Consider the following 26222-nt stretch of genomic DNA (forward strand, 5'->3'; position numbering starts at 1 on the left):
ATGCCTCACAAGTTATAAGAACTTCTTCTATGATTGATCAGTTGCAGGCTAATGATTTCTTTATTGTATATGTAATTGTTGTTTTAAATAAATGTAAACAAAAGTTACATTAACACTGATTGATTCTTTTGTCTTGTTTGTTTTCACAGTGCACATACATTTCGTAATTATGGGGAAATGGTGTTGTATAAACCACTTTGCGCTGTGCAAAAGCAGCACTTTGATCCCTTGAGAAATGATGTTGCCATGCGAACACATCAGACCTAATGAGTGCAGATGAGGCACAATTTGTCTGTATGCCAGGTGTTCACTAATTTAGGTTTTCACAGACGCAGCATGTATAGGTACTCCTGGTTTTAAGATCCAAAACATTACTTATTTTTCACAGAATGTTTAGTCGATTTATTAACTCTGTAAAACGGATCGTTTGGTCACTGCATTGCTGCAAACAGGATAAAGGGTTGGAGTTTTTCGGCGCTGCAGCAATGCAGACGCAGTAAAGTCCTGCTGTCACACAAGGTTGCTGCTTCATGGCTTAAAATATCTTTACACTTAAGTTTGTTTTGGTACAGCAATTACAATAAAAGGCCACTGAAATATTAACAGCTGTTGGACACAAAGCGCAGACATTACTCATTACTCACAAATGTCTGGAATGTGTACTTTGTTATAGGAGGCCTGTGATCCCAATGAACTGCTACAGTACTAGGACAAATAACATTGAAGTTAAAGGTGACCACCAACCGCACATTTTAATTAAACTACTTTCAGTGGCCAGAGTGCTGAGAAAGTCTTTGTTCACTGAAGGTAGCAGTCTCAGGTTTGATACAACGGAAAGCTTACAGGTTGGATGGGTAACGCAGTGTGTTACTGTAGACTGCCTTTCAAAACGTCTTAAACCCTTGAGAGGCACCATCTCGTTTTCAAGTGGGTCCTTAAAAATATGAAATGAATTACACGCTTCATCTGCATCGTTTAAGTCTGCTGTTCGAGTTCGATTTTAGTAAGATCAGTTTAAGCAAATGGCTGAGGAGTTTAGAGAAATTAATATCAATAGAAAATAAATGTGCTCATTTTAAAACAAGCAATTAAAAAAATACTAGTTTGTGTTGGTTTCAGACTCAAGCATAACAATAATATAGTTAACCAAAAAATGATTTAAAAAGATTCATTGATATTGAAAGTAATCATTAGATGTAGTCCACAATATATTATTAATTTAAACCTCCAAATTATACACAAATATAATTTAAAGTCATTCTTTTATTATCTTACATTTTATTTTCCTTAAAAGGTCCCCTATTATACTGTTTTTCATCAATATATTATAGTTCTCAGATATATACAAAACATGTATCTGAAGTGTTTGGCTCGAAATACCAAACAGATCCTACATTGTAGCATCCCATAAACCCCTCTGTTTCAGACCTGTTCCAAAAGTGCTGATTCTCTGTCTGTTACTTTAGATGAAAATAAGGAGCCACTCCCCACGCCCCTCTGAGAGATATTTGGTTAAAAAGAACACAATAGGCGCTTTCACACCAAGTACTTTTCCCAGGAATAGTTCCCGGAACTTTTCCCAGGAACTTTTATTTCCTGGAACTATCTAGTAAATCGCGTTCACATCGGAATAAGTCCCTGAGGGAGCCGCTGACGTCACTTCTTCTTCTTCTGCTTTGGGTTTACTGGCAGGCCGCAAACAACTTCACGGCGTATACTGCCACCCGAAGTCCCCGGAGTTGGGGACTGGCTTCCGGGTAAATCGCCAGAAGCGCCGACACCTCCTCATCACTCCACTGCTCCCATGTTTTCTTTTGTGTTGCCATAAGTAGGGATGGGTATCGTTTGAAATGTATCGATTCCGATTCCGGTTCTGCTTATCGATTCCGGTTCTAATCGATTCCCCGTTTCGATTCCAAATTGTAAAAGAAAGAGGTCAAAGGTTTAGGTAACAAAAATATCTTTATTCTTTTAAGCTTTAACTGAAATTTTTACAAATAAAAAATATGCATGCAATACAAATGTATTGCTCAATAGCTGTGCTTTATTTTAACTGAGCTATGCCTGTGGCAAGCTATTAACAGGCATTACACTGTGCCTTGTCTTTTTCTTTTTTAGTGTAGTGGAGCCTCACTTTAGAACGTTTACCGCGATCCATCTTTGGTGTTATGAAGTGACTGAGCTCGTGAACTGTCTACGGGAGGGCGGGGGAGCCTCACTGCGGGACAACTGTGGACCTCTGTCGCCTGTCAGCGCAACTTACATGATGCCATTTTAAATTAAGGGCGGTGCCGGCCGTCAGTGTACCGAGCCGGCCGTCAACGGCCCGCTGACAACCGGCCGTTCTGTGATTCTCCAGAACACACAGATGGCCAGTCCGAAATTGGAACCTTTTTCTCCCCAGGAAAGTCCCTGCTCTCTAGCAGGGACTAAAAATGGGTGAAAAGGTTTGCAAAAAAAAGTTCGAGTTCCAGATCTATTTGGTGTGAACGCAAAATCCCAGGAACTATCGGAACTATTCCTGGGAAAAGTACTCCGGTGTGAAAGCGCCTAATGGTGCTCTAGGAGGAGATTCAAGTGAAAAGGTGGGCTTGGTTGGTTATTGGCTAATGGTCGTTATGACATCATAAAGTGGCTAAAATCTGATCATCTCATTTTCAGACAGGTTTTTATTTAAAGTGGACCTATCATGCTATATTTGAACAATATATTGTAGGGCCATACCTATATAAATTATATAAATATAGTTTTTTTTTCAAAATACCAAACAGATCCTGCATTTTAGCCATGCCTCATTTCGCTCCATTTGCTCTTTCCAGCCCTGTTTTTGCAGGGGCTGATTCTGTGACGTAGCCTTAATGCAAATGAGCTGCAGCTGACCACGCCCCCCTGCAGGCTGTCAAAAGAGGGGGGAGAAAAAGAGATCTCCGTCTTCCGTGTTTTATTCTTATATGATTATATAGTCATTATTCATTTGTTTTAAAGCTCAAGAAATAACAAAGAAGACCTTTTCTAATTTTGTCCGGAAGATTTAAACTTTAACGGACATGTTGACCGGCGAAAAAAAATCTAACTGAAACTCTGCCGCACGGTTCCCTCGTTCCTTGGAAGAGGCGGAGAGGTGGGTGTTAGTCATCTGCTGGTGGACTACCGGAGAGAATTATAGTGCTTGCCTCGACGGGGAGGGATTGCATTGAATAACAGCAGCAGGAGCAAACGCTTGCCTCGGGGAGGGAGAAAAAGAGCCACAGTGGAGAATAAACAGAAGGGCAACCATAGCAACCATGCTCGGGAAGTCTTCTTCGCTGCTTTTGTGGCAGACTACAGCACCACTTACAGGCCTGGCATATGTACTACAGCGTCTCCAGCGCTTTCGAGCGGCAATGGCCGGCCGTGGCCCAACCCCACATTCCCCAGGTGGAGAGTTGGCCATATAGGCGGAGCTCCTTGTTCCTGACGTCAGAGAATTTTCAAATCTGTATCAGTCTGTATCAGCTCCGTTGCAGCCCCGTTTTTAGAGATTTGGGTATGGAGGAAAAGAGAGAGGGTTGTAAGTTTATATGTATCATTTTCTTTTCTTTTAAGTGAGTTATTATTTTATGTCACTGTTGTAAAACACCTTAATTATAAAAAGGCAAGATGTAATGTGGATTGGGACAATTGGGAAGTTTAAGGGGCATTTTTGGTTCATTTTGGAGAAAATCATATTTACAAAGTAAAATTAGATGCAATATTATATAAGTGACTGCTAAATGAAAAAACATGTGCTCTGTGTTTAGCATGCCTGAATTGAAAGAATATATATTTTATAAAAACATAATAATAATCATAATAATTGTATTTTTTCTATAATAATGTTTTGCTGGCAATGCACATACTTTTATGTAAAAACCCTAGTTTGGCATTACATTGGATTCTGTTTTTACGTGACAAATTAGTGAGAACTTTCGGGTTGCACAAGTAAAGGACATTAGTGCCATAAATAGAGCATTATGAGTCTGCCTGTGAGCAGCTGACGGACTTCTGCTTTGGGTCCCTGTTGGTGCAGCGAGGGGTAAACAGAACACAGAGGAGGCGGGGAGGGAGGGAGGGGTTAAACACGGCAAGAAAAGTTTGTTTGCTTGCCTCAAAAGCAATGGACGAAGTTTGTGAACTCATTTAGCTCAACTCGAGGGGAAATAAAGCAGAGAGACACTATGGTAGAAAAGTAGATAGACTAGTATTTTCTTCGGGGAAGTGTTTGCAGAAACATCGTATGACCTCACTGAAGTATGGCAGATGGGAATGAGACGGTCGTGTACTTCTCTGAGCAGGTGATCGTGTTGTGTTCATGTGCACTCTCCTTCCTGGGCTCCTCTCTTATCATCCTCACCTACATTATCTGGGCTGATTTGAGGACTACTCCCCGCAGGCTGCTGGTCTTCCTCTCGGTGTCTGACTGGCTGTCCGCCGTCTCCTACGCTTACGGGGTCTGGCGGGTCTTCCGCACCGACTCGCTGGACTGCATCGCGCAGGGAGCCGTGTCCACCTTCGCCAACACCAGCTCCTTCTTCTGGACCGTGGCCACCGCTGTGTACCTGTATGTATTCATCGTCCGGTCCAACCAGAGAGCCGCAGACAGCCTGGTGTGGTGCTTCCACATCGTCAGGTAACTGCTAACTTATGCTAACTACCAGAGCTAATAACTTTTGGTGGAGTCTGGAGATAGCTGACTAAAGTTAAGTTTCATTAGATGGAGTGGGATGCCTCCCACCTGTAGGCTACCCTGAAGCATCTTGGGATATTCTGGTGACAAATCGCCTTAAACCAGAAACACATTTTTATTCTATTAATTTTGGACAGCAAAAGAAAAGTGTATGTCTTTGTTTTAACTCTAAAAAAGAGTTCATGAGTTTGTTTCGGTTAATTTGTTATATTGGTGTAGTTTGCAGTGGTGCAAAGTAACCAAGTATACTCAAACTTGAGTACATTTGCTTGGTTACTTTGCACCACATAAAGTCCCATCAAATTCTACTTAAGTAGAATTTGATGGGACTTTACTTGAATATTTCAATTTCTGGCTACTAGCAAACATGAGAAAATGGCTCAATCTGGGGGAAACGTGTAAAAATTACAATTTGTAACCGAGGACTAGGGTATCAAAGACATTAATTCAGAATGTACTAAACATCTGTATACTTTGTTTGTAAAACAATGGATGCAAACTAATTGGTAATTTGGCAGGTTAACTAGATCTCAACATGTAGTAGGTTTACTCGCAATAGGTAAATTGATGTTACCATAATGACCAGACTCTCATACCACTGTGATCTTTTAATTATCTAATTTGTTTATGCTGGGCTTGAATAAGATAGCTCTTAGTTGTCTTCGCAAAAGGAGCTAAACCTGTTTTTCATTAGACAAGGCAAGTTAATTTGTACCGCAGCCTTCAACAACAAGGACATTCAAATGGCTTCATTCAAGACATATAAAAACATAAAGACAATCGCATTACAAGTTGTATGGGTAATCCCCAATATAATTTTATTAAAGCCGTATCGAACAAGATCACACAGTTTTACAATCATACATTTGAAGGCTATTTAGCAAGCTGCTTGTTTTTTCATAAACTAGACTTTATGAATGCTCAGTTTTCCTTCTGCAGATTAAAGAGCTGTCCATGTTGATTGTGAATATAAGTTAAGGGATAGCGGTGGCGTATAATTGATCTATTTTTGGACACAAGAACATTTTCACCCCTGGGCACTCCTCAAAGCAGTGCCTGGGTTTGTTCTTCTAAGTTTGTTTCTGTGAATTATCAAATGCTCCATTGAATTTGAAATCACACAACAGAGCCGCCATTCATCAAGGCTTGTATACAAAACAAACACACACAGGGTGTGGATTTATATCAGCCATGTACAGTAGGGCCAATACAGTATAGTATTCCCTTAAGATGGGCATTGCTTGCAGTGTTTCCCCTATATAAAAATAGCGCTCCACGCTCACATTATGCTAGGCCCACGTGCCTTAGCACCGCTGCTATGACTCCATCCTAGGGGAAACACTGGCTTGTTAAAGTGAAATCATTTTGTGGTTTTATGTCACACAGAGCTGAAGCAACACAACTGGTGACTCTGCAGTGTGCACTAACACACAGTGTGTTCTCTCTCAGATGGTGTCACATGTCTTTTCAAAGTTTTTGGATGTTGACCCCTCTCCTAAAACTTGCAAGTTGACTTCTTTTAGGTTGTTTTGTTAAATCCTCTAAACTCTTTGTGTGTGTTGTAGTTGGGGTGTTCCTCTGGCCATCACTGTTGCGGCCGTGTGCCTGTACAAGATCGGCTACGATGCGTCGGAGGTGTCGGTGGGCTGGTGCTGGGTCAGGATCCACGCTCCAGACCGGATCCTGTGGATGCTGCTCACCGGGAAGATCTGGGAGTTCTTGGCTTACCTCACCCTGCCTGTCCTCTACATCCTGATCAAGAGACACATCCACATAGCGGTGAGGATACAGTGTTTGTGTACCTGCAGACTACATTCAATACACTTATGATGCACAACTGCATAGGCATGAACAGTAGAACACAGAACAACTTGCAGATATTGAAAATTGCTGTATTAAATTCTACAGTTGCAACATTACAGTCATAAACAGTAGTTACATTTAATTGCACATATGTACCCGTATAAAAAGACAACACTTGGGAAAATGTTAAAACACTGCAGCAGTGGTTAGAAGTAAAAAATGGCTAGTCAAGACACCTAATATACTAAATAGCAATAGCCACACTTAAAAGAAAGAAAGATGAAAAAAAAGTTTCCATAATTCATCAAATGTTCAAAATTAAGCAGGAATATTAAATTGTTAAACATTCTAAATGTACCTAAAAGTTTACCCAGAAATGTGTCTTCGTCGTTTTGTTAGTTGAGAAGCATTACAATCAAATCCACAAAGTGTTATTTCTTTGCTTATTGAAGTCCTTTTCAGATGTTTTTTGAGAAAGATAATTTAGGTTTTGAATGTAGTGATGGAAATAGATTGTAAAGTATAAATAGACATACATTTTTTTTAGAAATATTAAATCTGCATCTCAGTTTGGGTCACCAATATACACAAACTGATCAAATATAATGAGCAAACAAACGGTTTCAAAATTCTCTATCTGGAATACTAAGAATTTCTCTAAGGAAAAAGTCCACTAAACATTAAGATGTATTTTGGACCCTTGGCCTTCAAGTTGTCTGTTTTTTTTAAGAAATCAAATAAGTCGCAAATTCAAACTGAGGGAACGAGACACAACCGACCTTTGATATAGAAAATATTTGTTCTAAAGTCACATCTCCCTCAAGCAGCCTCAATGTTATATGTAGGAAATTCAAATGACTTTGAAATTTGAAATGACCGATTTTCTGTATTTGGAACTTAAGAATATATGCTTCAAATTTATAAATACATATTTAGAAAAGATTGAATGAAATCTTGTCTCTGTTTGCACAGCATGCTGCCCTGTCAGAGTACCGTCCCATCTTGGCCACCAGGCCTCCGTCACAGTCCTTCTCCTCCATGGCGGATATGAAGCTGACTCTCATCCCCATCATCTTCATCGTGCTGCGGATCTGGAGCACCGTGCGCTTCATCCTGCTGCTCGTCGACTCCCCGGCCCGACAGCACCCGGTGCTGGTCACACTACATGTGAGTTTAAAGTTTCTTTTAGTCCCTTATTTGAACATGTTAAACATAAAGGATGCTTGCTAATTGTCTTAATCTCATTCATCTAGTTTCATATCCTGATAAAACTTCCTCATTCTTTTTAGATGAAGTGTGTGCGAGTTGTTTTGTGTGTATGACAGCACATACGTGTGGGTGTAAATGTGCTGTCATGTATCATTTGTTCATGTGCTGTTGAACTTGTGATGGTGGGATTGCATGCTGTCAGATCTGTGAATCATCACGCATTCATCATGAAAAGTTCCTGTGGTGACGGATATGTATAAACATCTGAAAAGTTGCTAAGTATATTTCCAACCGTTAGTCTTTTTTTAACTTGGTTAAAAATGAAAACCTTTATGATTAATACTTTCCTGGACAGTTGTATTACATAATGTTGATACTGCCATTGTAAAATACTATTTAACATAATAATACAACGGTTCATTCAGAAAAATAAAAAGTTATTCCATACGACAATCATAAACTGAGTTTATAATATTAAATGTAGGAGCCATGAAACGTATATAGTAATGCGTTTTGTTTTATTCTAAGATATTTGTTTGATCACCATGGGTTGGTTGGCTTGGGTCACATGGATATGGGCGGCACTCATTATAATCCTATTCACCTGCGTGAGGTGTGTGTGGAAGAGAGGGTGACACAGGGGCTGCATCTCACTTCGGTTAAATGAAATCCTTAGAGGCTTCTCAATACTCAAATTTCCCCTCCTCGACTCCCCTCCTCGACTCCCCTCCTCGAGACTTAGACCCGCCCACAGGAGATGCGAGCGGAGGACCGAGGAGGGGAACCGAGGAGAGAGGAGGGGAAGCAGCAGACGTTTAAAGAAATGAGAACTCCTCTCCTCTGAGCGGTCATATTAAAGCGACGTCCGTTCATTATGACGTGGCAACAGCTGCATCAGCTGTCGAGTGTTTTGTCATATTTTATAATCTCTGTTAGATCAGCTGAACATTGTTCCCCCACATATTTTATTTGAATTCATTGAGAGTGCGGTATAATGAGACAATAACAGGCTACAGATGCGGACACACACACACAAATATATTTATATAAATATATACAATTTAAAGTATGAGAGCACTCTCATAATAACGTAACACAGTCAGAGACTGGATATACCCCCCCCCCCCCCCCCTCTCTCTCTGGTCGCTGAAATGGGGAATTGAAATTACGGGCCAAAAGTTGTATTTGCAAGTATTAAAAGTAAGGACATCAAACCAACTGAGACCCATCTGTCCGCGGCATCTGCGCACTGTACAACACACACCTACACACTGTACAACACACACACCTACACACTGTACAACACACGCACCTACACACTGTACAACACACGCACCTACACACTGTACAACACACGCACCTACACACTGTACAACACACTGTACAACACACGCACCTACACACTGTACAACACACACCTACACACTGTACAACACACACCTACACACTGTACAACACACACCTACATACTGTACCACACACACCTACAGCTGCTAAAGCATAATCAGGCTACAGCCGTTGTGTATTTTATTATGTGAAGCACTAAATGGTTTTAGAAAAATATGGACTCTTTGTAGATATCTACTAAACTAAAGCAAATAAAGAGAGTAGGCCTGTTATACTGAGTGATATATATTGTACACACTGCTCTGCTTTCTGCAGGACCTCACAGCTGTTCTCACTGTAAACATCGCGTTGCGATGAGAGCAGGTTCTCAAATAATATCCAGGGGATGCATGCAGAGCTGTCATTGGCTGAGATAAGTCCGGCCGTGCGTCACGCCTCCACCGTTCCCGGAAATGCATCCGCGGAGGAGCCGTGGAGGAACCATCAGTGTATCCTCGGTTATAGCTCCTCCAGAGAGCCTCCTCGATGCTCGATCCTCGGTCCTCGGTGTGCATTTAGAGAAATGAGACGTCCTTCAAAATGGCGCGCTGAAATTCATTTCCGGGTCACTACCGGAGGACCGAGGAGTCGAGGAGTCGAGGAGGGGAAATTTGAGTATTGAGAAGCCTCTCTTGCGTCCCTCACTTGCGTCGTTTCCCTGTGACTAGTCCCTCCCACCAGGGAACCATGGAGAGACGCAAGGAAACCACGAGAAGCAGGGAAATGACTTTAAAGAGCAATGGGACGTCCTTTCCTCCGGGGCGTCACGTGAAGCGACGTCCGTTTGTGATGACTCCGCACAGCTGATCGTCTGACAGCAGCTCTGTCCCCGTTATTTTCACAAACACCCCAGCCACACATTTACCGACATAAACATTTGTATCATCTGTTGTAGACCCAAATATATTAAACAAAATAAGAACTTATTCTCAAAAAAGATAAACGCCATTCTTAAAATGTATAAACAAACAATAGTTTGATTAATATTGATTAGAGTGCACAATAGAAATAAAATAATTGAGAGAAGAAAAAGAGATATATTATCTATCAAAACCCAGTTAGATTAACATTCATTGGATTGTACACTTTGTTTGTTTGTGTGGATATGTAGCACATTAACATTTTAATAGCACTTAATGACTGACTGAATGGAAATGACAATACATGAAAATGTAAAACGAAAAGAGCGATCATGAAAATGTTCTGGTGATGCAGAGACCGAGGAGCGAGGAAATGAGTAATAAGAGAAGTGAAACGCACACCAGGATCCCTTGGCTAACTAACAGGGAGTCCCCATTGACTTGCATAGAGCTCCCTGAACGCTGGTAATAGACGAGTTGGGATTGCGGAGAAATGCTCTCCGCAGACCCATTCTCACAGCGTTATAAACCTCTTTCTTACTCAATATCAAGCCACACTTATTGTTTTTACTTCGGCTGTGAGTGTTTGTGTGTGCTCAGGATGAGTTTCGCTTGTTCTCGATGTATCGCCGACCCGGAAACATGTCCGCTCCTCGCAGCAACGAGCCTTGCAACGTCCCGACCAATCAGAGCAGACTGGGCTCACAGGGAGGGAGGGCATAGAGCTCCAACAAGCCGTTTAGGACAGAGAGTGAATACACATACTATACAGAGATGCTGTTTGAGAAACCAATGTGATTTTGGAAAATTGCACAATATAAATCTATTTTAGTAGACCTCAACAATGGAATTATGATCAGTAGAAATGGCCATGACATGGGACCTTTTTAAAAGTAAGCATAGGACACCAAACCAACTGAGACCTGTCTGTCCACCACACACACACACACACACACACACACACACACACACACACACACACACACACACACACACACACACACACACACACACACACACACACACACACACACACACACACACACACACACACACACACACACACACACACACACACACACACAACACGCAGCTACAGCTCCTAAAGCATATAATATCAGGCTACAGCCATTGTGTATTTTATTATGTGAAGCACTAAATGGTTTTAGACAAATATCGACTCTTTGTTTGTAGATATCTACTAAACTAAAGCAAATAGATTAATGTAGGCCTGTTATACTGAGTGATATATATTATACACACTGCTCTGCTTTCTGCACGGACCTCACAGCTGTTCTCACTGTAAACATCGCGTCACGATGAAAGCAGTTAATAAAATAATTTCCAGGGGATGCATGCAGAGCTGTCATTGGCTGAGATAAGTCCGGCCGTGCGTCACGCCTCTTTTAAACATCACTGTTGCCGGAAATGCATCCACAAAGGAGCCGTGGAGGACCCATCAGTGTATCCTCGATTATAGCTCCTCCAGAGAGCCTCCTCGATGCTCGGTCCTCGAAGTGCATTTAGAGAAATTAGATGTCCTTCAACATGGCGTGCCGAAAACCATTTCCGGGTCACTACCGGAGGACCGAGGAGTCGAGGAGATGACATTAGAGAAATAAGAAAGGTCTCAGCCTCTCAGCAACTTTGTTTGTTGCCTGCTGTCGCTATATTAACTAATCAATAATCATGGTCAGATAATAATATGAAGAGATTTGGATTCAAACGATTCAGGGATATGTTATTCCATTGAATAATCTGTTACTGCTACACTTCTCTTAAAAGAAAACCATAATAATTGAATTCAGTTACCATATTTGCTGCCTGCACCTACACATCATTACACATTGAATGCTTTTGTCTGGACCCAACAGGGAATTGGGAACACCTCGCAGGGAGCAGCCAACTGCATCATGTTCGTCCTGCTGACTCGGCCGCTCCGCACACGCCTCTGCGCCGCACTCTTCTGCTGCTCCAAGTGTCGGGCGGACTCTCAGGACGCCGCTCAGAGGCTGCTGCCGGGACAGGACGCCTCCACACCGAGAGAAGAAGACCGCAGCAGTCGAGTGGGGACTGATGGATGATATTCTGCGGGTGAGAAGAAAAACTAGGGTTACATTCGGTGCGCGGGGGAGCTCTCTGCCTCACCTTGAGCCTCATTACAGCGAGTGCCTTCTGAGAGGTTGGAGATTCTGCAAGTGTTTGCACATCGATGTCACAGGGAGTCACACGTCTGCACTCTGGTGATGAGGGTGCTGCTGCCTTGGTGAATCTTTTTCAGTGTGGTACATGATTTTTTGTTTGTTTTATAAAACATCAACCTTAAAGTGCTTTTTTACTTACAGTTGTTATTGTAGGTGTTTTTCTTATTGTATTTTGAACAACTGTACACTCCGTGAAGGGTTAGCAGCTTTACTTATCACATAATATGTGGGTTCACTTACATTCTGGGATTATCACTGTGAAGTTAATGAATATTCAGTTTTTATATTGTTACACTGGACTGTACAGACTCGTTTTTATGGAGAAAAATGACCCACAGTTAAGTGCCTGCATAGCATTCTCACTGTGATTAACAAACGATGTCCATTTCTAAACGTTCACAAAGACTAAGTGAGAACAACCACCCACAATCGTATCTTACCACTATCAAAGTCTGTTGGCTTGAATGGTTGTGGTCAGCTTGAGTGAACTTTTTCAGTTTGAGTTACTTGTAAGGTGCTCAGTCATTGTTCTTCTAAAATATGCCTAAATGCACGTCTTACTAGAGAGCTGTGGAAGGTCATAGCACAACAGCAGCACATTGGGTCCTATTTTGGTGAATGAAATAGATTTTGTAACGCAAAAGTGGATATATAAATATCTTGGAAGACAATTAAGCTGCAGGTGGGATATGAAAAGATTACATTTCACACGTATTTCCCAAAGTGAAATCCTGTCAACATTACAATCCTTTGTAACTTTAATGACCTTAACCTGAACACAGCTGCTGTTTTGTTACTAAGGAAAACGGCAAACAATAGTGCATCACAGCTACACTTTTGTTTGTGTTTATATTTTGGGTAGATTATCCTAGATTTTACTTTAATATCGAATTTCAAATATCAGATATAACTTTGCATATGTGAAAGAAACTTGATTACATCTGACTGTCTATATAAAGTAAATGACATGATATGGGCACTGTTTTGTGAGTTGAATGAACTTAAATACACATTCAACCTTTGAAAAAAAAAAAATCTTTTTCACCGAAAAACACAAAAATAAGAAACTTTGCTGGCAATAAAAACATACAATTTTGAATACAATAAACATTTAAAAGTCAAAGCAACATAAAAAAAGAACAGCTGCAAGTGAAATATGATGAAATGAACTAAATTGAAGATTGTTCTGCATTTTATCATTACATTAAAAGTTTAATCTAGGATGTTCCATATTTAGTATTAATTCCAACTATATTTGTGTTTCCTATCATTGCCTAACTTCATAGTTGCAACATTTTTAGACCGTAGTAGCAAAACCCCATCAGTATTTGTAAATAACTTGACATCAATACTGTCATTGTGGTCAGGATGCATGACCGAGCATCACATGGCGTCCTTCTCTTTTTGAAACCAGACCTTGTGAGCCTCACTTCTCCTTTGACCCCCGCTGTTGTTAGCTCCTGTTCCCCGACTGAGCTCCAGGCCCAGCGCATACCAACGAGGCGTCACTGCGAACCCGCTGAACCACACTCATGCGACCTCAAGCCCCGTAGTTCCTTCAGCTCTTTAAAATATTTTCTAAGATCTATTGAGTTTAATGAGCCTGCCTCAGAGATGATGAGCTACATTCAAATTAAATTCATTACTGTGGTGATCGTTGGAAAAAAGGTGAAGCAGAATGTTCATCTTTTTGACAGCCAATTTTCTCTTATCCTAAAGTGATTATTGTTTGTTTGACTCTCACAGAGGGAAGGCCCTTGTTTGTGTTGAGAAGGTGGCGTCACAGTGAGGGGATGTATGGCTGTTTGCTCTGGGTTGGCAGCAAAATACAATTGTGGGGTGTACTTGCGTATTTCCATAGTATGCTACTTAATGGTTCTACACTCCAAAGACACTATGTAATGTAATGCAAACTATCCCCACATACATTAGCTACAGGACTAAAGTAAAGGGCAAATGAATGTATCACTGGACATCATTAAGTAATATATTTTACATTATTCAGAAAACCTTTTGTACATTTACTTAATGATCTTGAATGCATGACTTACTTGTAACAGAGTATGTTTACAATGTAGTATTGATAAATAAGATTAAATGTTCTCTTCCACCACTGTGTCTTGATCTGTTTGATGACTTGGTGATATGCAATAGTGAGTAATATGGTTGTAATAATTTGTATATCAGGGCAGTCAGTCAGTCTCTGCAGCTACACTGAGGGCAGTTAGTTCTCATACATCATTCCAAAAGCATGGAGACCTTTGGCTGTTTATAGTAGAAATTATGAAAACATCAATATTTGTATGAGATAAAGAAGAGCTTTCCTTCCATCTAATTTTACACATGGTCTAAACGTGACACCGAGCAGAGGTCGTCCTCTCAGGACCAACAGAACTGATACCATGTCTGGGAAAATGGAAGAAGTGCAGTGCTGTTTATGCTGATGACATGAAAAACAGATATTTGTCCTTGAGGACGGCAGAGGCCAGACAGACGACCGACACTTACTGTATTTCCTGCAGGAATGAATCCATCGTGTCATTGTGAGATTGGGCTGACACTGGTGTAACTGGAGCTCTTGGAAACACTTAAGGAAGGGGTTTCTGCTCTCTCCTGCTGGCTCTCAGCCCACTTAATTCATTAAGTTAAAGAGTGCCACGCTGCATGGGGGGACCATTCACCAGTCAAGGTAATGGAAGTACTTTTTTCACAACACAGGCTGTTCATTTTGCTGCGTCAGTGGTTCATAGAGCCAATTCTCAACACAGCAGAGCAACAGTTCAGAGCTGCTTATTTAAATTAGAAGAGAGACACGCATGTAATATAAGATGTCAGAAACACTAGATTCATTAAAAGAGAGGTTACTGGTTGGCTCCCATGTTCTCAGTGTGTGAATAATTAGGCAGTGAGATATTAAAGGGACACAGAGGACTGCACTGTGACTTTAAGTCTTTCTTCTCCTCTCCCTTTGCATGTAGATATGCTACCAAACACAGTATTAGCTCCCCCAACTGTTACCTAAAAATATTGCAACCGCTCTAATCAACTTTAATTTGGCCCAAAACTGTTGTGGAATAACTGGCTGCAATACATGTTATTTTAAATGTTGATGAAAGTACTTTTCTGGTAACAAGCTGTTACTGCTGCATTTTACTGCTGTGGTTTTCATTGGACAGAAAGCTGGTAAAACAGACTACATCTAAAAAGTAACGCTGTCTGACAAGCTTAACGTGGAAATACGCAAGTTCTTAGTTACATTCAACCCCCTGGGCATAAAGATAATGTAATAAACAAATTGGATATTGTTTTTGGATCATGAGCCTAATCCATCAGGTTATGTTGGAGACATTTAGCCAAAATAGACCCATATTTCTAATGATTTACCTGTAGTTAAACACAGTGTCCAATTATGTTGCAACAAATGCTATAGGCTAAGTGAAAATGACATATGTTGAATTGAATATATGACAGTTTTCCTTTTAGTTTTAATGGTTGAAAATATAATTTATAAACTGTGAGCGAATAAAAATGTGTCTTTCCTAAAAATGTTTGACTTTGTTTTTGTTATATCATTACTGCTTATCCCGCTTTTCTTAACGTTTCATCTTTCGTGAGCAAACAGTTCTGATTTCTAATCATTCTTGTTTCCCACCAGCATTATCTACACACATACACATGTTGTGTATTCACTTGTTTTTGTAGTGAGGCATCCCTGAAGCACAACCTTCAGGGCAAACCGCTTCAGGGCCGCCGTATTGACAAACGGACTCGGTTTTAGAGATAAGAGCCATTACAGCACCTGACACACTGAATACAAAATAAACAACAAAATAGATTTACAGCTGTGGTGTTTTTCTAGATAATTAATGTTTTCAGTGATCAGTGTAAATACTGAGAATTCCTTCAAATCATACATAGATCAGTAAAGTGTGTTATCTTTAAAGCCTCCTCCAACTCTTGGTGATTTCAACATCCGGTCTTCATCCTGTTAGAACTCCTCTTCTGTGATCCAGGTGACTAAGCAATACACACGCTCATGAAGCTTTATCAATTTGATGATGACATAACTCCAAAATGACAGTTTTAGATCTCATAAATTGAACTAATTCAGTTGAAGGTGTACTGCAATAAAAGCACCAGATATTAACATTCAGCCCAGGGCAGCATTTCAGATGTTGAGTGTATTGCATACAACACTTCATGAACCTGAGGGGCACTGTCCGCAACATGAAAACGATAACTAAAGCCTGGCTGTAAACCACTGCCACGCTCTCTGATCTCCTGTCCAAAGGGCAGGCAGAATGCACTGCAGCAGTAATAACAAAGTGGGCTCTTATTATTGCTGTGAGAGAGTCCAATCTCAGCTATGGCGCAGACTGAGGAATGGGGAAAGCCTGTGGAGAGGAGAGGGGTGAGTTGTCTGCTCTGTGACAGTATACAAATGTGGAGTAATCATGATGGATCATGTTTGTGTCGTAAAGAGTGGCTTCACATATTGCACTGATGTCCCCCCCGACAGAGATTAACTGCAGTCCTGGTGTTGGCAACACTCATATCTGGATTTGGCTCATCGTTCCAGTATGGTTACAATGTGGCTGTGGTCAACTCTCCTTCACCGGTAACAGATGCAGAAACACACTAGCTTCACTCTAGCACAAAGTGTCTCTTATATCTCAATCTCGATCTTTGTTTATTTATTTATATAGCACATTTAAAACCACATCGATTGACCAAAGTGCTGTACAGGGAACACATATAGACAATAGGAGTAAAATAATAAAACAATAATTAAAAACAAGATAAAAAGCACAGTAACTAGAGACATAAAAAAACATACAAATATCCAAATGTTATGCTCAACTAGTATTAAAAAAAAAAAAAAAAAAACCAGTTCAAAGAGATGAGTTTTTTGCTGAGATTTAAAAATATGATATCTTATATGATGATGTGTTGCTCTCTTCAGTTCATGCAGCAGTTCTATAATGCCACCTACATGGAGCGTTACGGCGCACCGATGGAGGGCACCCTCCTGACCCTGCTGTGGTCTCTCACTGTGTCCATGTACCCGCTGGGGGGCTTCTTCGGCTCGCTGATGGTGGCCCCTCTGGTCAACAAACTAGGGAGGTAATATGTCACATGTATCATGCAATGTCCAAATCTGTACGGGTGTTTGTTTAACTAAGAGGACTTTTTTTTTCCTGGAACAGGAAGGGCACCCTTCTCTTCAACAACATCTTCTCCATCGTCCCTGCTGTGATGATGGGAGTCAGCGAGATTGCCAAGAGCTATGAGATCATCATTCTGGCGAGGTTCATAGTGGGCATCTGTGCAGGTTAAACTTTTTGATAATCCAAATTTCCAAAAGTCATTTATATGTAGCCTATCTTGAAGAAATACTTTACCTCCAAAATGATCATTTGTATATGAACTACTCACCAAGTGTTACCTTGAATTTGCAAAGGAAACTGGTTGCCTACATGGTAAAACATTTTTTTAAATCAGAGACAATACTTGCTGATTTAAAGTAAATGCAGGCCACATTTGACAGCAGCACAATCTTTCAATCAAAACATCTGTTTCCAAGCTATCCCCAACCTGTGCAGTATAATCCAAGTCTTATTCATCCAGTTGCATGCTCACTGCTTCCACGACACATGCATGTTGCAAACTTACAATTGTAACACTTTTGCATATAAAGCATAGACGCCTGAGACTACATTTGTAAATGGATTATTTAATATTGCTTTGCTGTTGTGAAACACTGCCTCCATTCATTTCTTTGTTCACCCTGGAGGCATGCAAGAAAAACAAAAGGATGAGCACTGAAAATGATCATTTTGGAGGTGAATTTTCCCTGCACGTTTTCTTTCCCTGTCTGCAGGCCTCTCATCCAACGTGGTGCCCATGTATATCGGAGAACTCGCTCCCAAAAACCTGAGAGGAGCCCTTGGCATCATACCTCAGCTCTTCATCACTATCGGCATCCTCAGCGCACAAGTGCTTGGCATCAGAAACATACTGGGCAACAGCACAGGTCAATTCTCCGCTTATATGTTGAAGCACATCCTTAACAGCTGGTTGTTGGAGACTCCGGAGAGATTTGAATGTATCTGTTTATTGGTAAAATATGTGTTGGTCTTTATCTGGTTCTGTCTTAGAAGTACTGCTTAAGGCAGAGTCTGTCATGAAAATATCTCTTAAACACGCATAATGGCTTTGGAGTAAACAAGTTACTCGACTCTGAAATGCATTTAATTTTGTTTTCCCTTGTCATGCGTCTGGGTTTGTTGTATCCTAACTATGTTAGACCAATGTTTGAACTGCTAAAATGTTATGTGTTGGCAACATGTTGTATTTAGGGTTAGATTAGGTTAGTTTTTAGGGTATTTAACTCGTCTAAGGTCTTTTTTAGCTTGTAAATGTGTCTGTATAATGCATGAACTCTCTTCATTACTAAATGTGTTGTTCAGATATATTGTAAAAACGTTCTGTTCAATGGCTGGGCCACAATTGCCAAGCTTCGGATTGCTTATCAAGGTGCATTTTGATTGTACTTGTATTTTGAACTGTTTGTGAATAAATAGAATTTTCTCTGTTCCCTATGTATCCAGGATGGACCCTCATGCTGGGTTTGACCAGTATCCCCGCCCTGGTAGAGCTCCTGCTGCTGCCCTTCTTCCCAGAGAGCCCCAGGTACATGCTGATCCAGAGAGGAGACGAGAAGACGGCTCTGAGAGCTCTGCAGCGTCTGCGCGGCAGAGAGGACGTGGATGCAGAGCTGTCAGAGATGCGTCTGGAGGACCAATCAGAGAAGGCCGAGGGCCGCCTGTCCGTGCTCAGCCTGCTATCCCAGCGCTCGCTCCGCTGGCAGCTCATCTCCATCGTCGTCATGAACATGGGCCAGCAGCTGTCGGGGGTTAACGCGGTGAGCAATGGCCCTGGTTCCTGACTCACTGATGCACACACTTACTCTGATCAGATATAATGAATCGCTTACACAACACTTTCTTCTGTTTTCAATTACAGTAATGTTGCATCCTCCTTCTTATGTTTTAAACTTTGTTATCCAACTCTTGCCTAATTATTTACCTATAATGCATTTGGTAGCTTTGAGTATATGCATCAACATACTTATGATGCATTATAGATTATAATGAAAGTGAATCATTACAGATAGGCCCTCTATGCTTATAGATCATGGATCCTAATATTCGCTCATCCACTGTAAGGATCATAGTTATTATCAGTTTCATAATATAATGCAATATTATTACGGTTAAATGTCAATTTGATTCAACAGGTTATGACAGACAGTAAAATGTGAATTCTGAATGATGGACATGTACATTTCCCTAATGTAACGTTTCCCTAACTTTAAACCAATGCTGTAAACACTTAAGTGATTTAAATCTCAGCATCTAATGATATTTCTTTCACTTAAAGCCTACTTAAAGCAAACAATCGCCACTTACAGTGACTTATGACCAACTTGTTATGTACTAAATCCGCCTGTAACTCAGGAATTTCATTACTTCACCTAAAGGATCCCATGACGACTTATAATGGATAATCCTATTAAAATGTAATATAACAGTAATTAAAATGTGTTTAAATCATTACAATGGGACCTATTGTAAGCTGTGATAATTACAAAAAATATGAGCAATTATGATACTGGATCGTATAAGTCATTATAAAATACTTGACTTGTTTATAATGATTATTTTATAAACATTTTGGACATTTATGAGTGTTTATAACTATACTTATGCTATGAGTATGTTTATAATGCATTATTTAAATGACATTATATAAAGGATACATGCATTTCTCCCTCCCTCCTCAGATCTACTACTATGCAGACAGCATATATGCCAGTGCAGGTGTGAAGCAGGACGTCATCCAGTACGTCACCGTGGGAACAGGTGCAGTGAATGTCTTCATGACCATCGCTGCTGTAGGTACCCTGTGATATCTGTTGTTTGATCTTATCAGAGTAGATGATTATAGTTATGAACAGGGAATTTGTCTCACCAGGTCTTCATCGTGGAGGCCGTGGGGCGACGGGTGCTCCTCCTCTGTGGCTTTGGGATCTGCTGTGGGGCCTGTGTGCTGCTCACTGTCGCTCTCAACTTCCAGGTACCATCATGGATGTACAGTTTAAAGTGAACCATCAGAAAGCTTCAGTGTCTCAACATGTAACTCTGCTGTCCTCTAGTGGTTCACCATACACATATATAATCAGCAGAGTTTCTCTATAGAGGACCTTGAATCATAGGAGATTTTTAGAAGAGGTTAATTTGGGATTCTTGAAAAAGATTAAAACTGTTTTTAAAAATCTGACAGAAGAGGGCACGTTGAAGACTTGAGCACACGCCGCTATATTTACAGAGCAACCCCCGTCCGCTAAATAGCCTTGTCCTGCATTGGAAAGTCCACAGTTAAAAGAAGAAAGAAAAAAAACGATGATTGTTAAAATAAAAAACACAAACAAAATATAGACGGAGAATACAAATAAGTCACTTAATGTAAGTCAGTAGTGGTCTGTTTACTTATTCATGGGCAAACTGAGGTAAAGAGCAACTGTAGTGGTTTATTTATTGAACCATCTCATTTCTCTCTTCAATAGCTTCCATATCATGTGACCAATTGACTCTAGATCAATGCATGACTACACTAGACGGGTAGGACACATCTCTTTTATTGGATTTTAATGCACCTTCTTTTTGAGACAAACAAATGATTTGTTTTTCAAAAGCTTCCATATCATGTGGCACAGTGACTCAAAATCCATACCAGATATAGTGGACAAATAAGACACGCCTCTTTTTATTGGATTTAAGTCCACCATCTATGTTTTAAACTCCGTGGTGGTGCAATAGGCTCGAGTAATTAATTTTGTTCAAATGTATCGATCTATATTTTAAAGTGCATTTTGAATAACTTAAAAAAAAGAAAATCAGCAGTTTAGCCTCGTGGTCCAGAGGGCCGGAATTCAAAGCCAACACAGCAGGATGTGCGTCACTGTGCTACGATGATCACTGCTCTGGTGTATCCATCCATCCATCCATCTTCTCCCGCTTATCCGTGGTCGGGTCGCGGGGGTAGCAGTTCCAGCAGAGAGCCCCAAACTTTCTTTCCCTGGCGACATCAACCAGCTCTGACTGGGGGATCCCAAGGCGCTCCCAGGCCAGCGAAGAGATATAAACCCTCCACCTGGTCCTAGGTCTACCCCTTGGTCTCTTCCCAGCTGGTGGTGAAGAGACCAGTGTATCACTGGTGTATCATTTTAATATATTACCTTTTGGATGTTGGTCTGGAAGATAAATGTGCTGACTTGACATGTTTATTTGCTGGGGTCATGAGAACTTTAAGGACATAACAACAGTCACCCACCAGTGAAGTATGAGGAAACACAGGCCATCAGACAACCACAAAGCCAGCGGTGTGATCTCACCTGGATTAAAAATCAGACAGGCCTCACTTTCAGCTGTCTGTTTAAATCTTCCCACACAATGCAGCCATTAGCAGGATTTTGTTACACATATGTTCCTGTTTAAAAGCATCATGATTTCCTGTTAATGATAACTGCAGCTGCTGCTTTGTGTTGACAGGAGAGCGTGACGTGGATGTCTTACGGCAGCATCGCTTGTGTCATCATCTACGTTATAGGACACGCCATAGGACCCAGTGAGTCTGACCTGGCGATGGTTATTTACACACCCCCTGATTATAACAGTTGTCCATTAGCTGAAGTGTTGTTTGGATGTGCTCAGACATGTAATGATACAGGTTGCAAATCGGCACTCAGACATGATCTCCCCACGCTGTGACCCTGAAGAGTGATGACGTGTCTCGAGTGTTTGTGTTGTGGTTAACCACATCTGTTCCCTCCAGGTCCCATTCCTACTGTGGTGACCACCGAGATGTTCCGGCAGTCGGCCCGGCCCGCTGCCTTCATGGTCGCAGGCTCCGTCCACTGGCTCTCCAACTTCACTGTTGGCCTCGTGTTCCCCTTCCTTGAGGTCAGTTACACAATGTGTCCTGCGTTGGGGGGGAAGGAAGTTTGTTGTTTTGAAATGTAATTAGTTACATATGTTATAGCAGGGTTGCCAACTCTCACGCATCTGGCGTGTGACACACGCTTTCACTCTCAATCTCATGCTCTCACGCTGCCCAAACTATTCTCACGCCAAAACAAGAATACCGAAGACTAGAAGCGGTTTTGAAAACTTTTGTCACGTAGTGAACGTCTTCTCATAAACTATTTGATAATGTCTTCTGACCAATCAGAATAAAGATAACGGCGTTGTGTTGTTGCAGGAAGTCCCGACGGAGAATACTTTTGCCGTAGTACATATACATCGATGCAACATTACGTGTTGATAGAAATCAACACGTAATGAAATAAGACCCCACGGTTTGATGATTGATAGGTGGGCTGTCTTTCATTTTGACACACAGAACAATGGGGGCTTTCCACCCTTATCCCCAATGTAAAGTAATTCACACAGCCTCTTCTCTCTGTGAGGAGCAGCAGGTTCAGCTTTCAGAACAAAGTAACAAAAAACTAAAATGGCATTCATTTTTTTAAATATGTCGTGGAGTAATAGATGTATTTATTTTTCTTCTCAAGAGAGTACCAGAATGTGTATTTTATGTTAGTATTTCAAAAAATCTCCTGGGGGAGAATCCACCCAGACCCCCCTGCAGGGGTTGGGTTTTCAGCATGTCAACTCTTTCACTTGTGGGGAAATTGCAGGATTGGCTCCAGGTCGCCCTTTTTATTTACTACAAGACAAATGTGCCTTTTTATTTCATACAGTTCAATTTGGATTGAGACAGGGAAATAATCTAAACCTCACGCGTGGCGTTTCACTGTCAAGGGGAGCGTGTATGTAATTACATTGCAAATACTGATTTGAGCCCCACCACTGTATGGGTTAGCCGGCCCTACCATAGATTATCCAACAAAAATACTCCGTGGCCGCCACTGCCGACCCGTATTGCGCATGCGCAGATCTAAGATCCAGTAGAAATGATAAAAAAGTAAAAGTTTGCTGCTTATTGTTCTACTAGGCCAAAATAGAGTCAAAGAGTATGAGAGTGAGAGTGTGTTAATTAATATATTTGGGAGTTTAGAGTAAGTCTGTAGATTTGTTTGTGTGTGTGTTTCATGTAAAGGCATCTCACGATAATTAATTTTGTTGGATACATTTTCCCGGAAATTATTGCAATAAACGATAATATTGTCGGCACCGTTGTATGACCATTTTAGACAACTGACATAATGATAATGTATAATAATAATTCAAGTACATCCTTTCAAACTGCTAGTCACATCCTCATGTAAATGGCAATTTATCGAGTTCATTTTTATTTATCGTACGATAAGTCAACTAATTGCTTATCGCGACAGGCACACAATAAAACAGTGGAAACAAACATGTGTTTGACTTTCATTAGTGAATGAAACTGTGTGCCCTTTATAGTCTGTGTCCAATATTGTGTATTTGTATATATATATATATATATATGCTAAGGTCCCGCTACTGACACGATAGCAGTCATTTCGTGCGCATATGTGTAATCAAACCCATGATACCAAAATCTCACTCCAGCCAGGTACCCAAAGTTGGCAACCCTGGTTATAGGTGTAAACAAAAAGGCATTCCAGGTCACTTCCTGACAGTGATATGATCATTGATACACTACTTTACTGAATATTGGAATGAAGGGCTGTCTGGATTGGCAGACACACTTTTAATACCTCCCAACAAAAGAAACACTGTAGCATTGAGTGGATGAAATGCTACGTTTCAAGCACCAAACTCACAATATGAAAACAATATCATTGTTATAATAGAATTGACACAACCAGTCCAAACATGAAACAAACATCTGAAACAATACACCATTAAAAAATATATACAACAGTTCAACATTTTGGGGAATACAAACGAAGATCAATCCACTGTTACTGGACTGCACTGACCCTTAAATCCAGTGAAGCTGCCTCAGTGGCCAGTGGGCAGATACCTGAATAAATAAAGGTTAAAACTAAAAACATGAAACATTGTTGAAACAGTCTTGTATTTACCATGAGGGTGCCAGTAGGTACACTGATCCTGGACCAAAATAGTATTGTCCATAATCGCTAATTGTCATTTAAACATTGTAATCTATTTGTTGTACATATTAAACAAACAAGATATAATAAAACATGTTAACTGCTTACATTCATCATGATGCAGGAAGGCCAATTGTATTGCCTTTGTTACCAGACTAGCTATTTTCCCTTTCTTTATGCTATGCTATGCTAAGCTAAGCTAAATGTCCTATTGGCTGTAGCTTAATGTTTAAAGGAGACAGATACAAGAGTTTTACTGGCATAATGTAATGTCTGAGTATTAAGAGGATCCAGTGGAAAAATAAAAACGTTTTTGTAGAGAACAGAAGGGTTTGGTTTGTACAATCTGGAAATGAGTAGGCCCTACTCAATTTTAAATGTATCTGAAAAAGCAACAGTATTTTAAGAATCCATATGATCAGAAATGTCTCCTCTGTAAACACATTACAAAAGATTGATGTTTTACTAGTTCCAGTCCCACTCCACTCAACAATATGTTTTGGTTATTGTAACTTCACTTGAATGTTTGAGCTTCACTGTGCATAATGATTTATGTGCGGAGTTTGACGCTAAAAGCTTTTTTCACATCTATCTGTTAAAGAAGAAATGTTTCTGCGGTCTCCTTTAATAGCAGTGCAAGCACAGAGATATACAAGTATTTTGACTGAACAAGTTCCACAAGCGAATCATAGTCAAATATGTAACTATTACTAAGTGTGATGCTCTGCTATCAGAAGTAGCATTAGTCACTCTTATTTCAGGGGAACTTTCAATTGTCATTGTGTGTTTTCCTGTGTCATTGAGTTGTGTAATCTTAAGAGATAAACACCACCATTATGAATGTCTCATGTTTCACCACAAGACTTCATCTGCAAACCACAATGCAAACAGTGGAGGATTTGTTCGAGAAACAGGAACCAGAGAAAGTGCAGTCCAACCAAATGAGCGTGCAAGGCGCACTTTACCGCACCTTGGATGCTGTTTATGTCCAACCAACTGTTTGTGTCTAACATATTCACAACGTTTCATCGTGTGGACACACTGATCATATTTCCTCTCTCTTTCTCTTCCTCCAGAGAGGTCTGGGCTCATACAGCTTTATAATTTTTGCCTTCATCTGCCTGGTCACGCTGATCTACATCTGGCTTGTGGTCCCAGAGACAAAGAACAAGACCTTCCTGGAGAACTGCCAAATGTTTGCCAAGAGGAACAAAGTGGAGATCAAACTAGGCGATGGAGATCTGCCTCTGACAGAGGGTAAAGAAAGTCTGGAGGATGCAGAAAGGGTCACGACATTCTGAAGATACATGAGACCATTCAGGGGAGAGGAAGTCTACACCCTGGGGAGGATTCAAAAGGAATGGATAAGTCTTAATTTAACGTCTTTTCTATTTCACAAGGGATCTTCACATAATCTCTGTTTATAGTTTTTCCATGGCTGTTGTGGCTTAAACATTTTTTTTTACAGAACATTCAGATCTTAAGGACAAACAAGATAATTAAGAGGCAAAAAGGTTTATTTATGACCGCCACCCTCTGTTTTATAGCCACTATTATGCATTCCTGGTGGCCATGCAGAAAACACCTGAATAAAATAAAGTGTCCTTTATGTTGAGCAATCGTATTTTTAACAATAGGATGTTTTACAGTGGAGTTATACCTATTATTACAACTAAATTATATTGATGTTAAGCTTATTCTAAATATAAAGACAGGCTATATTGAATACATAGGGTGTACTCACATAACGTGAGTGCCTTCCATCTATTATCCTATATGATTTTTTATTCTTACCTTAGGTGTGATTGATTTGAAGTTTTTTCAAGGTTTTTGGAATGAATCATGCATTAAAATACACCTGTTTTTCTTTGTATATGTAATTCATCAATGCTACAAGTTATACTAAGATCCTTGTGTAATTCAAT

At 40.5% G+C, this 26222-nt stretch overlaps 2 protein-coding genes across 5 annotated transcripts; both read left to right on the top strand.

The window, feature by feature from the left end:
• Window positions 1-4037: 4037 nt before the first annotated feature.
• On the top strand, window positions 4038-14280 carry gpr157 (G protein-coupled receptor 157). 2 transcript variants are annotated; one of them, XM_034086340.2, is made up of 5 exons: window positions 4038-4648; window positions 6271-6484; window positions 7481-7675; window positions 11838-12057; window positions 13625-14280. In XM_034086340.2, the coding sequence occupies exons 1-4, from the start codon at window positions 4272-4274 to the stop codon at window positions 12045-12047; spliced, it is 996 nt and encodes a 331-aa protein (XP_033942231.1). In that variant the 5' UTR covers window positions 4038-4271; the 3' UTR covers window positions 12048-12057; window positions 13625-14280. The 2 variants fall into 2 exon arrangements, with proteins under 2 accessions (XP_033942231.1, XP_033942232.1); XM_034086341.2 differs by having other exon boundaries at window positions 4038-4313; window positions 4412-4648; window positions 11838-14280.
• A 486-nt stretch (window positions 14281-14766) lies between these two features.
• On the top strand, window positions 14767-26214 carry LOC117449017 (solute carrier family 2, facilitated glucose transporter member 5-like). 3 transcript variants are annotated; one of them, XM_034086337.2, is made up of 13 exons: window positions 14767-14856; window positions 16112-16180; window positions 16459-16578; window positions 16687-16785; window positions 17131-17291; window positions 17375-17499; window positions 18049-18201; window positions 18779-19092; window positions 20014-20124; window positions 20205-20306; window positions 21782-21857; window positions 22065-22192; window positions 25374-26214. In XM_034086337.2, the coding sequence occupies exons 3-13, from the start codon at window positions 16534-16536 to the stop codon at window positions 25596-25598; spliced, it is 1539 nt and encodes a 512-aa protein (XP_033942228.1). In that variant the 5' UTR covers window positions 14767-14856; window positions 16112-16180; window positions 16459-16533; the 3' UTR covers window positions 25599-26214. The 3 variants fall into 3 exon arrangements, with proteins under 3 accessions (XP_033942228.1, XP_033942229.1, XP_033942227.1); XM_034086336.2 differs by having other exon boundaries at window positions 14795-14856; window positions 15823-16180; XM_034086338.2 differs by lacking the exon at window positions 16112-16180 and having other exon boundaries at window positions 14780-14856.
• The last annotated feature ends 8 nt before the right edge of the window (window positions 26215-26222 follow it).

This window comes from Pseudochaenichthys georgianus, chromosome 7, assembly GCF_902827115.2.
Source record: "Pseudochaenichthys georgianus chromosome 7, fPseGeo1.2, whole genome shotgun sequence".
Lineage (NCBI taxonomy): Eukaryota > Metazoa > Chordata > Actinopteri > Perciformes > Channichthyidae > Pseudochaenichthys > Pseudochaenichthys georgianus.

What these genes read in the sequence shown, in the direction of transcription:
- gpr157 (XM_034086340.2), top strand. Translation starts at nt 4,272, where the DNA reads ATGGCAGATGGGAATGAGACGGTCGTGTACTTCTCTGAGCAGGTGATC. An exon ending in TGGTGCTTCCACATCGTCAG is followed by an intron (nt 4,649 to 6,270) that starts GTAACTGCTAAC and finishes TGTGTGTTGTAG; the next exon opens with TTGGGGTGTTCCTCTGGCCA. An exon ending in CGGTGCTGGTCACACTACAT is followed by an intron (nt 7,676 to 11,837) that starts GTGAGTTTAAAG and finishes TGGACCCAACAG; the next exon opens with GGAATTGGGAACACCTCGCA.
- LOC117449017 (XM_034086337.2), top strand. Translation starts at nt 16,534, where the DNA reads ATGGCGCAGACTGAGGAATGGGGAAAGCCTGTGGAGAGGAGAGGG. An exon ending in TGGTCAACTCTCCTTCACCG is followed by an intron (nt 16,786 to 17,130) that starts GTAACAGATGCA and finishes TGCTCTCTTCAG; the next exon opens with TTCATGCAGCAGTTCTATAA. An exon ending in TCGTGTTCCCCTTCCTTGAG is followed by an intron (nt 22,193 to 25,373) that starts GTCAGTTACACA and finishes CTCTTCCTCCAG; the next exon opens with AGAGGTCTGGGCTCATACAG.